Source organism: Mustela nigripes, chromosome 7 (genome assembly GCF_022355385.1).
Source record: "Mustela nigripes isolate SB6536 chromosome 7, MUSNIG.SB6536, whole genome shotgun sequence".
Taxonomy (NCBI): domain Eukaryota; kingdom Metazoa; phylum Chordata; class Mammalia; order Carnivora; family Mustelidae; genus Mustela; species Mustela nigripes.
In genome coordinates, this window is record NC_081563.1 from 29543009 (window position 1) to 29556955 (window position 13947).

General features: G+C 43.4%; 1 protein-coding gene across 9 annotated transcripts in view; it reads right to left on the reverse strand.

Moving 5' to 3' along the window:
* LTBP1 (latent transforming growth factor beta binding protein 1) overlaps positions 1-13947 on the reverse strand; it is a 400132-nt gene that overhangs the window by 47634 nt on the left and 338551 nt on the right. For 5 of the 9 annotated variants that reach the window (XM_059405447.1, XM_059405445.1, XM_059405443.1 and 2 more), the window contains one exon: positions 1817-1942. The exons of the other annotated variants lie outside the window; for them this stretch is intronic. In XM_059405447.1, the coding sequence (XP_059261430.1) occupies positions 1817-1942 (126 nt within the window). The remainder of the gene's footprint in view (positions 1-1816; positions 1943-13947) is intronic. 9 annotated transcript variants of the gene reach the window in all.

Sequence of the window (13947 nt, forward strand, 5' to 3'; positions counted from 1 at the left end):
GGATACCGGACCCAAGTTCCAGCTGAAGGATGAGGGGGCGATATGGAGCAGAGCTGAAAGGGGGTTGATGGGGGGGGGTCAGAGGGTGTGGGGAGTGAGGGGGTAGGCGCAGGCAGAGTCCAAGTAGAGGAAACAGAATGGCCAAGGTTTGCTCTCAGGGATGATCTGATTCTCAAATCCTACAGAACACCCAGCAGCAGGTGCATATAGTAGACGCTCAGTTAATATTTGGGGAGTGTGAATGAACAGATGAAATGACACCTGTTGAGTTCAGTAAAATGATAACAAATATCCTTCCTCTAAGGATGGTGTTTTGTGGGCTGAAACAGAACGTCAGGATGGGTTTGCTGTCCTCATCAGACTGGTCCGACGTGAACCTCTACCAGAGGTTCAGGAGCGGACATGGAGTCTGCGGTGGGATAGCTGCTATCTCAGCAGGTCACAGTTAAAATTGGCCACGCACCTACAACAGGCCAACCATTAGTCCCAGCCAGGACGAGAGACAAGGTTCTCAACCACGGGCTCTGGAGGCCTCGGAGAAGGCAGCTGCAGGCCGTCTACGCTAATGACAGCCCCGCAGTTCGGCAGTTCTGTAGCTGAATCTGAGAAAGGTGTTCGGGAAGCAGGAGGAGGGGTCCGTGCCGAGCTGGAGTGGGGACAGCGTCTGGGAGGAGAGGGGCAGGATCCTCAGGAGACAGTGGGATGAATCCCCACTCAGGCAAGGGGACACTGGGAAGATGTCTCTAGCAGAAGCAGCAAACAGCAGCCCCATCCCTGCACAGCCGCGTGAGCAGCCACACGCTGATGTACATTTTACGTCGCGGGAGCGTTCGAGGTGAGGAAGGAGGTGCTGAGGCTGGGAGGTGGCATGCAGGTCACCTGACCTGTTTTGTCAAAACATTTAGACAGTTTTTGTTGCCTGCATTTTAGCGCAAAGGAGACTAAAGCAGGAGTTGGAACCAGCAATGATGACAGTGTTAGTTTTAAAGTGGCGGCTACTCACGGGGGCAATTTCACCACTAAACTTTGGGGAAATCAATTTTGCTTCCCCCGTTTAATCTGGATGTGCTTGGAATTGCAGACGTTCAAACTCAGGAGTTACGGACTCCTCCTGAGACAGTGTCTGCTATGAAACGGACAGAGTAAGCATAAAGGAAAAGCCTCGTTACCTGTGAGGATCTGCATTTCATAGCCTTTCTTCCTTCCCTGATTATGGCTCTTATTGCAAATGTTTTGTAATGATTTTGATTTAAAGCAATCACAGCTGATCAGAAAAGGAGATATAAAATGTGTTGTCTATAGGAGCATGAGCTGGACCCTGTTCCAGGACATGTGATGACATTCAGGATGCCTTCCAGCTCCATCAACCCAGACAGACCGGAGAAAGAGAGTTGCACAATCCGAAGCATCATTTTACGGGTGTCATTCTTGGAAAATGAAACTCCTGCCAACACTTTTCCTTAACTGCACTGCTTAAGGAGGTACATCGTGAAGACCCACAAGCCATACCACACACCAGACAGCTGCCTGTGCAGGCGGGACTCTGCAGAAGGGCTCTGTAGCCACAGCTCAGTTTCAACAGATGTTCTTTTTTCAATACACATGGAATTCAGTTCTTCTTCTTTATTTCTTAATGTCCTGAGCAAGTTCAGAAGCCATCTTTCTGCACACCCCCAAACTGGGTGATCACATCGAATGAGGATGAAATTCTATCCCAATGATCTTGTTTACAGTCTCTCCTGCTCTGGATAACTAGGGCTGCATTTCAATAGGTGGGGACGTGAAACATGTTGTGGAAAGAAATCTAAACACTCACCCACACACCCTTGCCCATCCTGTGGGGCCTGAAAGCCCTGATAACAGAGGCAGCGGAAGGAGCCGGGCGTATTGTCACAAAACCCGTGACTGTCACACACAGTGTTGTTTACACATTCATTAATATCTGCAAAAGAGACATTTCACATCAGACACAAAACACAGACTGACAAACACCAGATATTAATGGATCGACAGAGGTGCTCGACATACCTCGACTGGTCTGAGATGATCATGTTTACACAGAATGGACTTCTAGAACATTTTACATAGAAATAAAATGTTTTGATGACAATGTCTTCAGAGACAAAGGCTGGGCTCTGTGAGAAAACATGTACTTTTCCTCAGGAAATGTTTTCGAACAGAAAGAGCTGCTGGAATTGCCACTGTCTGTTTTCTGCCGGCTTTCAACCCTGTATTTCCAAGGAGAGTACGTTCTCCTACCAGGGAAACCCGGCAAAGTACGGTCACCCTTTCTGAATCATGGTCAATGCTCACAGTTCTTTCTGCAGAGGTCACTTACTCATCCCTATAGATAACCTTGGACAAATCTCAACAGCATTTTCAGGAAGAGAGGAAAGAAGGAGAGGGAGGAGGAGGAGGAGAAGGGGGGTGAGAAGAGGGGGAAGGGGAGGGGGAGGAGGAGGAGGGGGAGGAGGAGAGAGAGGAGAGACAGGGAATCTGATGAGTTCAGCCGACCGGTCTGCCCTATTCAAGTTATAGCCACTCAAGGTCCTAAATGTCCATGCTGTGCCCCCCACACCCCCGTTAGCCAGTGGCCGACTTGTGAATTCACGTGTTCTCTAAAAACTTGATGATAGTGATCTTATGCCTTTTTTCCCCCAATAAAAATGTTTTCATGAAAGTGATGTCTCAATTATGAAGTTAAAAACAGACTTTTAGATATACTTTTTTTTTTTTAAAGATTTTATTTATGTATTTGACAGAGAGAGAGATCACAAGGAGGCAGAGAGGCAGGCAGAGAGAGAGGAGGAAGCAGGCTCCCCGCCGAGCAGAGAGTCCAACGCAGGGCTCCATCCCAGGACGCCGGGACCATGACCCAAGCCAAAGGCAGAGGCCCCAAACCACTGAACCACCCAGGTGCCCCTAGATACACGTCTTTATCCTCACAGTGACTGACTGTAAGTGACTGACTTCGCCTTTTCGTTCCCCTTCCCTTTTTCCTGGTTTCCTGCCATACCACACGCTCGCATCTGTCAGGTTCTGTCCTCTCTGCTTCTGGATTACACGCTCCCCAAACACAGGCTTTTGGAGAAACAATGATGAAAATGCAATTGCTGCATCCAAATACATGGGAAGATAACAAATGATTTAAAAAAAAATGGTAAGTTAAGTAGCCCTTGACGGAATTTAGTTTGGAGGAGTTAATAAAACTGAACTTTGCTCTTCCTCAATTTTTAAAAACGTTTTATTTATTTAAGAAAGCCCTACACCCAACACGGAGCTCAAACTCATGACCCCGAGGATCAAAAATCACACGCTCTTCCCAAGGAGCCAGCCAGGGGGCCCTGCTCTTTCTAAATTGTTTAATGTCGAGTCAGGAAACTTTCCAGAAGAAAAAGAAAATGAACGCAATGACGGTTTGGGAATTGTTTCGCTTCCCTTCCTAATTTTCCAACACAATCAAGCATAAGTCCAGAGAGTGTCTCGCTTCTGAATTGTAAACAATGAGGGACCACCCACTTTTGCTTTATTCAACTCAAACAAAACTGTTCCTTCTCCTTTCAAGGCTGGGCTCTTTCCCTACCACGCTCTCCTCGCTTGAGTCCTACCTGCTCGTCCTTCTCTAGCGTCCTCAGTTCCTCCTCCCTTCCCTGACTTCGAACATGTTAAAATCTCCCGGAATAGCGTTCACTTCACTGTGAGGTCACCTACTGTGCTTTCCCATTCATTCTACTGCTACAAAACGTCTCAGAAGAACGGATCTATATGCATGGCCTTTGTTCTTCACGTACCTCACCAGTAAAAAACAAACTAGTAGCCACACGACTACTAGTAACATTGGTGTAGTCCTAAAATTACGGGGAGGACTCAACAAAAGAACATGTATAAGTAAAGTGCTTAGAACAGTGCCTGGCATGTGACATGGGAAGCGTACACTACGGGCCAACCATTGTTATGATTATTCCCCCCCCTGTTCCTTCTTGACCTACAAACTCACTTTCTCACTCTTTATTCCATGAAGCTCCTCTGGAGAAGGACCACCAACGGCTGACCCGTCCGTAAGTCTGACCATCGTTTTCCAGTCAGCAGCCACCATCATGCTTGACGTCCCAGGCGGGCCACGTCCCTCCCTGAACTCTCTCTTCCCACACCCCGTGACAAGAGTATTATTCCTGATCGATGTTTAACCACGCTGGCTGGCCCCCATCCTTCCACAGTCTGAAGACGGGGTCTGCCAGGGCTCGGGCTCCCTGGGATCTGCTGCTTCCTTAGCGTTGCCCTGTCCCACCCTTTCCAGACAATCTGGATTTCAATTACCACGGTCCTCGGAATGAATCCCAAAGCTTTATCTCCAGCCAGGATCCTTCTTAGTCTTAATCATTTCCATTTCATCTTTTACTCTAATCTCAAACTTATCAAGCCTGAAACCAAATTCACTGTATTATTCCTAAACCACACTTCCTGAGCTGACTGACAAATCTTATTTCTGCCCCCCCCCTTTTTTTTCCCTCTATCTCCTCCCTCAACTTGAACCAAAAACTCAATGACATTATTTCACATCTAAAAAAACTGACTTTCGGGGCACCTGGGTGGCTCAGTGGGTTAAGCCTCTGCCTTTGGCTCAGGTCAGGATCTCAGGGTCCTGGGATCGAGTCCTGCATCGGGCTCTCTGCTTGGCAGGGAGCCTGCCTCCCTGTCTCTCTCTCTGCCTGCTTCTCTGCTTACTTGTGATCTCTGTCTGTCAGATAAATAAATAAAATCTTAAAAAAAAAATAAAAAACTGACTCTCCCCTGTAACATCTAACACAGAGATGACATGTAGTAAATCTGTTCTGATGGGTTTCCAGTGTCAGCATAAGGCTAGGATTTATTTACTGACCACAACAGTGAGATCAGTAACTACACAGTATCATCAAATCACTTAATACAGGCCATTACTAATTTTAGACTTCTAGAAATGGGTATTTGTCTAAGAAACTATTCACGGAGCCACAGGATTTAAGAGCTGGAAAGAAAGGCAGAAATCCTTCAAATTATCAATTATACACTGATGATTTCCTAATCTTTCTCAAAGGTTGACCTCCAGCATTTAAAGCCATTTATTTGAAACTATGGGACATTTCATGACAACTGAGCTGACGGTCATACCCATCTTACTTCACCTTCCTTTCTCCTATACTCTCTTCATCAGAGACTCCAACCAGTCACCCTCGCTAGAAATCTTGGCAGCATGCTTCCCCCTCTCCTCTGTCATGTCCCTAACCCATTCTTCACTAACAGCAAACCCATCAGTGACATTCCCTTTTTCAGAATACTCAGGATCTCTTCTTGACTGCAGGAAACCAACCACTCTCCTTGGCAGAGCACAGAGCACCCTTCCTCCTCCGGCTCTTGGCTAAGCATCCAGCCAGAGTTCTTAGCCAACACTTCCTTCCCAATTTATGTCTCAGCTGTCTCAGTACACCAGAGTTCTTGAAAACGCTATGGTCTTTGTCTTCTCACTGACTTGGAGCCCTCCACTCCCTCTCTCCACTAGAAAGTCTCCCCACCATCAGTTTTGCTTGGAAACTCCTCCTGGCCCATCAGGAGTCAGCCCAAGGGACACCTCCCAAGTGTCAGACTTCAGGGTCCCTCCTCTCTCCTCCCAGAGCATTCTGTGCCGCTGCTGTCCTCCCCTCTCCCAGGGCCACTGTTTGGGGTGGAAAACCTCCAACTGAATGTCACCGGCAACTTAGCTCCCTGCTAAAATGAGACGGCAAAGAAGGAGGAAGGAAAACCAGTGCTGAAAATCTGGCGGCTTTTAGCCCAGATTCTTGCAATAACATCTCTTGCTTTCCTTCTCATGAGTTCTGCACAGTCACAACAGATGATGACTTCGTGCTAATGGCCACCAGCTCAGGAACTGAGAAACTGACCTAAGGTGAACAAGTTCTGAGATGGTTATGAGTTACTGGGCATCTTGCAGCCTCAGAATTAATGTATCAGTGATTAACACAGAAAGTTTAGATGAGCAATATTTTGGATTTGAATGAATAGGAAAAAATAACGTGGAGTGCCTGCTGGAGACTAGCTCTTCAACAACTCATAGTTTATGAAAACGATACACTGTAACTTTCAGCAGTTCCATGTTTTCAACAATGAGGTAAGGAAATAGCTGAACAAAAGGACAACATGCATTTTACTTCTCTAATGACCTGTATAAAACAACACTATTTCATTAGAATTGTCTTTGATGACGTGAGTGCGGAGATATTTTTCCATTGTTAGTCCTGTCTATAAAAAGTTCTAAGATCTCCTATAATTAAGATCAATTCTATAATAATAAAACTAAAATGCAAGAACATTTATTATTATGTGAGAATAAAAGCTTACCAAGATGAAAGCTTCATTACATGGACAAGTGAACACCATCTTGTTTTACTGAAGCTGATTTTTTTTTTTTTAAGATTTTATTTATTTGTCAGAGAGAGAGGGGAGAGAGCGAGCACAGGCAGACAGAGTGGCAGGCAGAGTCAGAGGGAGAAGCAGGCTCCCTGCGGAGCAAGGAGCCTGATGTGGGACTCGATCCCAGGACGCTGGGATCATGACCTGAGCCGAAGGCAGCTGCTTAACCAACTGAGCCACCCAGGTGTCCCCTGAAGCTGATTTTTAATACTTTTTATATTTTTAATATGAAACTCCATTCTGAATGATGCTAACATGAGAGGTCTTCTCTTTGCTTAATGAAGGGGTCATTCTACTAAAGTACTAAAACCAGTTCTGCTTTGGCATCTGGAAGAGCCACGCATGATCTTATCACCAGTCATACTGTCTCCCAGATGAGTGATGAAGAAATGACTTTCCAGAAATCTCTTCGTTGACAACCCAGATGAATTAGTTATGCTCCTACAAGACTGCTGATTTCTCATGCAACTTTTTGCCATTAATATTTTTTACAGCAAGGCAGATATAAATATTATAAATATAGATATGAATTCAAGGAAGAATTACACAGACCAAGGATAGTGGATCACTGATAGGAATTCTCTAATAACAAGAATAACATAACCATCGGAAAGAAATAGAGCATCATCGTGGGTAACTAGAACTATCTACCAGTGGCTCGTTTTTAAAGGAGCAAAGGCCCACATTTAGGAGGTCTTAACTTTTGACCCATTTGGTACATCTCTTTTCCTTGCCTAATTGCTTTTTACCTGGTACCTTTTCTCCACAGACCAAAGCTTTTTTCAAAACCTACTAATTATTATCAAGAATTTTACATATAAGAGCAGAACCCCACCCACGCTCCTCAAATCCTCAAATAAAAGCATAAGGCCAGATACTTGGTGTCACCTTCTCCCTTAGGTAAAGTGAGCTACAAAATAAGGTGAAAGTATGGAAAAGAGGCATGTTTTTCTAAAAGGGATTAGGGTTCTGGGATAAGGCTTATTTACTCCTCAGAAAATTACCAACTATGTTCAAAGACCTCAACAATGAAATTCCTAATAAAACCCCAATGATTCTATTAGGTTTTCTGTACTATATACCAAAAAGTATGGGAATGGGGAGAAAGGAATCTCTATCTGCATATACGTTTTTAACAAAATGATTTGGTTTTCTTCCTCATATTTTTTGTTCTGAACTAAGAAAAAATTGTTTCTTTTTTTTTTTTTTTAACATGTCCTATCTTTGTGCTGTTGATTTTCTTTCTTCTTCTTCTTCTTCTGTTTTTTTTTTTTTTTAAGATTTTATTTATTTATTTGTCAGAGAGATTGAGCACAGGCAGACAGAGTGGCAGGCAGAGGCAGAGGGAGAAGCAGGCTCCCCGCCGAGCAAGGAGCCCGATGTGGGACTCAATCCCAGGATGCTGGGATCATGACCTGAGCCGAAGGCAGCCGCCCAACCAACTGAGCCACACAGGCCTCCCAATTTTCTTTCTTCTTATTCTGAGTAGGCCATAACTACCTGTTGGAAGCGAAAGCTCATTAATGGCCGTCCTGCCGCTGCCCGCACTCTCTAGAGAGGTGGATGACAGAAACTGAGTCCCATTTCTGGTAGCAATCTTTCACAGGAAAATCTCCACAGCTGTATGGTTGAGAAGAAAAAGCCTTCCTGTCATCCAAACATTTTTTAATGAATGATAGGGTTTGTCTCAACTGGAAGGAACTTTGAAGAGTATCCAGTTCAACCCCTTCATTTTAAGAACCAGAAAGCTGAGGCCTAGAGAGGCTAAGTAACTTGCCTCAAGGTTACCCCATCAGAGCTGGCCAAGGAGCAGAGCGCGGGGAAGGAGCACCCTTCTGAATCTAAGTTTGTGGCTCTAGCCATCACGACCTCTTGCCTCCCATCACAGTGATGGTTATAAAAGGCCAGTGCAAGAGGACAAGCAGAAACAAATGTCTGTGAGTCCCACAAGCATACTGGTATGTTTTCACCACAAAGATGTGAGTCAAGATACCCACTCTCTAACTTATCTCCTACTGCCTTACGGTTTAATCAAGTACTCTTCTCCTATCCTTGGACAAAGTCTGAACAAAGCAGTATCTTACTTGAAAACTAAACACCCAAGGTACTGTATGTCCTGAAGAGGCTATATTTCTGGGAGACCCTTGCAAGAAAGGCCCGTCAAGCTCCAAGGGTGTTGCAGGCCTGGGAAATCCCAGGACCATGTCTAGCAGTGGGGCTCTATGAATTTACTCTCAAAAAGGAATGACCTGGGCGCCTGGGTGGCTCAGTGGGTTAAGCTGCTTCCTTCGGCTCAGGTCATGATCTCAGGGTCCTGGGATCGAGTCCCGCATCGGGCTCTCTGCTCAGCAGGGAGCCTGTTTCCTCCTCTCTCTCTCTCTTTCTCTCTCTCTCTGCCTGCCTCTCTACCTACTTGTGATCTCTGTCAAATAAATAAATAAAATCTTAAAAAAAAAAAAAAAAGGAATGACCTACTATTTCAGCTCAGAGCTTCCTGACCAACTGCAACTGGTTAAATATTTGGTGCCAGAATCTTTGGAAAATAAAGCCAAAAAAGTCGGGCGGGGGGAGGTGCTGGGGGGAGGCTTATACTGGAAGGGATGTAGGGTTCCTGCTTCAGGGGAAATGCAACCCTCCTACTTCTTACTGAAAGGAACGGAAGCCGACCAGGAGACAGTAAATCCCAGCCAAGAAGTGGGATTGAACAATGTTAAACCAGCTGCATCGCTGCCCAGAGGAATTTTAAAATGGCATGGCGGCTGGCCCAAAAGAGATTAAGGTCTCTCTCACAGCAGAGGAGAGAAGCCAGAATTAAGCGGAAGAGTGCAGGGCCTAAAGAAAAAAAATAAAATTTAGCCAATAGGAAATTAAAAACTGGATTTGGAGATGGTCCAGACAATACAATAGGATATGGAAAGAGCCTTTAAAAGAAAAAGGTCCACCGAGGTCTGGCAATAGCGACAAGGCTGGAGAATCTGGGCCTCATGTGTTAAGGAAAAGAACTTTGTTCTAAGAAATGGGGATGAGCCAGAAAACAGCAAAACGACGTCCTTGTGCAGCGTTGGACTGCCACACCGATGCCTGATGGAGAAGGGGAAGGGAAAAACCTGGGACCTTGATGGTCACAAGTATGTTCTGAAAGCTAGTAGCCTAACATAAGCAGCAAAGAAATGATAGAGGTAGCAAATTATACTTCAAATCCAGCTTTCTAGTACATGAAATCTTGTAAAGAAGGCTAGCCAGGGAGAGATCATTTTCTTCCTAGTTTTGAAACCCACTATTTCAAAAAAAATTTACTTAAATTATTCTTTAAAAATTACCCAGAGCTGGCTCCCATCGGATTTCTGGAAACAGCTAGAAGTTCCAGAGAAAGCAAACCCAAATTTTGCCCTGATTTTAATCAATCTTTATGTGGACAATGTATATTACCATCCATAAAATTAAAGGCATCCTAATGAAAACCACCCTAAAAACACAAACATCATCCCAGTCCAAAAGCCTGGGACTCATTCTTGACTACCTACCCACAATTCAGTCATCACACTCTTCTGATATCCTCTCTTCGTTCTTTTTTGTTGTTGTTGTTCAATTAGTCAACATTCTAACAGCAAAATTTCTGGACCTTTCCAAACATGTTGGATTCATACCATCAGTTTTTGTATGTTCTTGGGTGGCTCTCAAATATACTAATCCACGGGGATGGCTGTTGATAAGGTCACCCTTTTGTAAAATCCAAAGGACTCTTCTTGACTGGCATCTTCACAGATCTCTCAGTGGTATTTAATAGAGTTGACCACACTCTTCTTAAAGTACCTTCTACTTCTTATATGCTCCTGGGTTTCCACTTAACCCTGTGGCCACTCCCACACAATCTTCTACTTCTTCCTAAATGTTAGTGTTTCTCAGGGCTTAGTTCTAGACCCTCTTTCCTTCTCATTCTGTATCTCTCTTGATGGCCCCATCTACCCTGATAACCTTCAAATACCATGTGTATCTGACCACTCCAGGTTGTTTCTTCTGCCTAGACTTTTCTTCTGAGCACTAGATATAAACTGATCCAAGTGCCTGCCTGATACAACCACATGGATATTAAATGGGCAGCTCTAATAAACCCAAATCATAAATGTGGTCTTTAAAAAAAAAAAAACAAAAAACCTGCTTCCATCCCCACTGTCCCGTGAGCAGAGTGCCAACAAATATCTAGTTGCTAAATCCAGAACCAGAGATCTATCCTCCGTATTTCCTCTGCTTCTTATCCTACATTCAAACCAACACTATGCTCTAACCCAAGACCAGGTTCCATTTTCAAAAGATTTCGTGAGTCATTCATTTCTCTCCATCACACTGTTGCTACACTAGCCTGAGGACCAATATGTTTGGATTGAACAACATCCTGCAAGACTCCTCCTGACTTTTCTCTTGTCCCTCTAATCTCATTTCCAAACAGCATCCTGGGTGATGTGTGTTTTAAATATACAGAGTACTGAGTAAAACCAAATGTAAGAGTACATACATTAAAAAGGACACAAATATTTTATGTGCCTCTAAGCAAGGGGGGGGGGAAATTCTGCCACCTGTTTCATATTGCTTTAAAAAAAATCACTATAAGAAACATCCAAATATTATAGTATTAAAAATATGCACCTTCAAAATAATGACATGTAGTATATTGTTGTCCTTAAAATTAACCAGTCTGTTTCTTTTACACTTAGAATGATACCCAAACCATTAATGTTTCTGGGGAGGCTTTGCATATTCTGCCCCTGACTCTCCAGCCTAAGAGTCACTGTGCCTCCTTCTCTATAAGCACCACCACAGGTGTTTTACATTTTCACCTTCCCAAATGCATCTACTACTCCCGTGCCTCAGAGTCTCTGCTGTCACTACAACTCCCCCTGGGAATGCTCCACCGCACCTGCCATCCTTACCTGACTCTTCCAGAAGCTAACTCACTCTACAGAGCTCAGCTCAAATACCATTTCCCTTTTTTTTTTTTTTTAAGATTTTATTTATTTATTTGACAGACAGAGATCACAAGTAGGCAGAGAAGCAGGCAGAGAGAGAGAGAGAGAGAGAGAGGAGGAAGCAGGCTCCCTGCTGAGCAAAGAGCCCGATATGGGGCTCGATCCCAGGACCCTGAGATCATGACCTGAGCCGAAGGCAGGGGCTTAAAACCCACTGAGCCACCCAGGTGCCCCTCAACTGCCATTTCCTAAGAGAGCTTTCCCTCCTCCTCCTTCTCACTGTCTCTTCTCTTTCCTTCACACCACCCATAATGGTTTGTGTTTTCCAAACATGCTGTTTGGAAAGTTTATTTGTATATTTACTGCTTGCCCCTTGCATATGCAGATCCTTGATCTGTTTTGTTCACATCACATGTCCATAGTTTGGAACCAAGTCTGGCACAGAATAGGTGTGCAATGGCAACACTGAGTGTATTACTTGTTTAATACAAAAGCAAACAACTTCCATGATCCAGCCTTAGTCTACCTTTTTAGCTATGTCTTATGTATCACTTTTTTCCCTTTTACATGTTTAACTGAAACTATTTTACTTAGTATTCCTAAACTTACCCTATATTTCAGGTCTGAAAATCTTAGCTTGTGGCATTTATTCCAAGCCCATCCTCAAGATTCAGCTGGGGCCTCCTGGAAGCTTTTTTGACCCAATCTTGAGTTGAAAATGTGTCTAATCACAGGGCCTCCTCCTGCCCCTTGCTAGACACTTATCAAGACCCTAAAAAGATGGCACAACATATTACCACCCAAACCCGAGGCTGAGCACTTACTGCCTTAGCCTGGGACAAAGAGCCACTGAAACAGTGGTGATGGGCTGGAAGAACACTGGTGACACAGCCATGTGCCATCTGACCAAAAGCAACAGTACATGAAAGCTGCACTGGAGTTTAAGAAGCTGAATTTATGTTGTAGGAACTTGCATTTGAAACTTGCAAAGGTAAACTTGAGAAGCTCTTCTAGGATGAAGATAAAAGAACAAACTGAATGGCAAGAAAATATTCACGCTTATATCCCAGAGTATGAAAGAGTTAAATATAAAAACACTACCACAGAGATAAATATGCTAAGAAATAAAAGTATACAACTGATCACAACAGAATACAGAAAATGGCAAAGTAAAAAGGTAAGACAGAAATAACAGGTTCAGAAAATTAATAGGCAAATTAAAGAATGGGGGAAATATCTATAAAATATTGATAAATCATTATTATCCTTTTTTTAATTGAGAAAATTATCAGCCTTTATTTATATACACTGTCTGCCCTTCTTCCTTTCTCTTGTAAACTCTAAAAATGCAGATTCTTTATATTAATGTTGTCCCATAATTCACAAAAATGATGCCACCTGGTTTTATGTTATTTTTATCTATCCCTACCTCTTACTGTATAATTTTAAATCACCCGTTATGGTCGTTTAGTTTTCTTTTTTTAAATTTCTTTTCAGTGTAACAGAATTCATTGTTTATGTACCACACCCTGTGCTCCATGCAATACGTATTATTATCCTTAATACACATAAATTGGTCAGAAAAACACAAACTCTACCTCATATAGGCAAAAAAAAAAATATTTCATAGGAGAGATAAATATAAAAGAAGTTAAGCTCATGGGTAGTAAAAGGTAGATTAAAATGAGATTTTCTCTTTAACAAATGAAGAGAAAAATAGGAACGAAAACTTTTTTTTTCAAGATTTTAATTTATATTTGACAGAGATCATAAATAGGCAGAGAGGCAGGCAGAGAGAGAGGGGGAAGCGGGCTCTCTGCTGAGCAGAGAGTCTGATGCAGGGATCCATGCGGGGCTGGATGTGGGGCTCCATCCCAGGACTCTGGGATCATGACCTGAGCCAAAGGCAGAGGCTTTAACCCACTGAGCCACCCAGGTGCCCTGCTTCTTTTTTTTTTTTTTTAAGATTTTTATTTATTTATGACAAATAGTGATAGTAAGAGAGGAAACACAAGCACAGAGGAGCTAGAGAGGGAGAAGCAGGCTCCCGGCTGAGCAGGGACCCCGATAACTATGGGGCTCAATCCCAGGATGCCCGAATCATGACCTGAGCTGAAAGCAGGCACTTAACAACTGAGCCACCCAGGTGCCCCAAACATATGCTTCTTGAGAGTGTTAAGAGCTAGGTCTCTTTTGGGTATTGATGGAAGCAGAAACCAGCAGAACATTTCTGGAAAGCAAGGTGGTCTCAGGTGTGGGTAAGGCCTGTAAGGTTGTCCTTTGATCTTGTATTAAATGCCTTACAATCTAGTCTAGGGACATGATCACTGATAAAAATAAACATGTATATAGATGTGTATTCACCGAGCACTAAATGGCAACAACAACAAAAGAAACAGTCTAGCTCCATAATTCAGAAGATACTTTTACAAATACATGGTAAATCATGCTATGGAATTATGAGGTCATCAAAAATTTATTTTTAAAGATCAATAAAACACAAATAACATAATGCAAAGCGGAAAGGTAAAAATAAAAG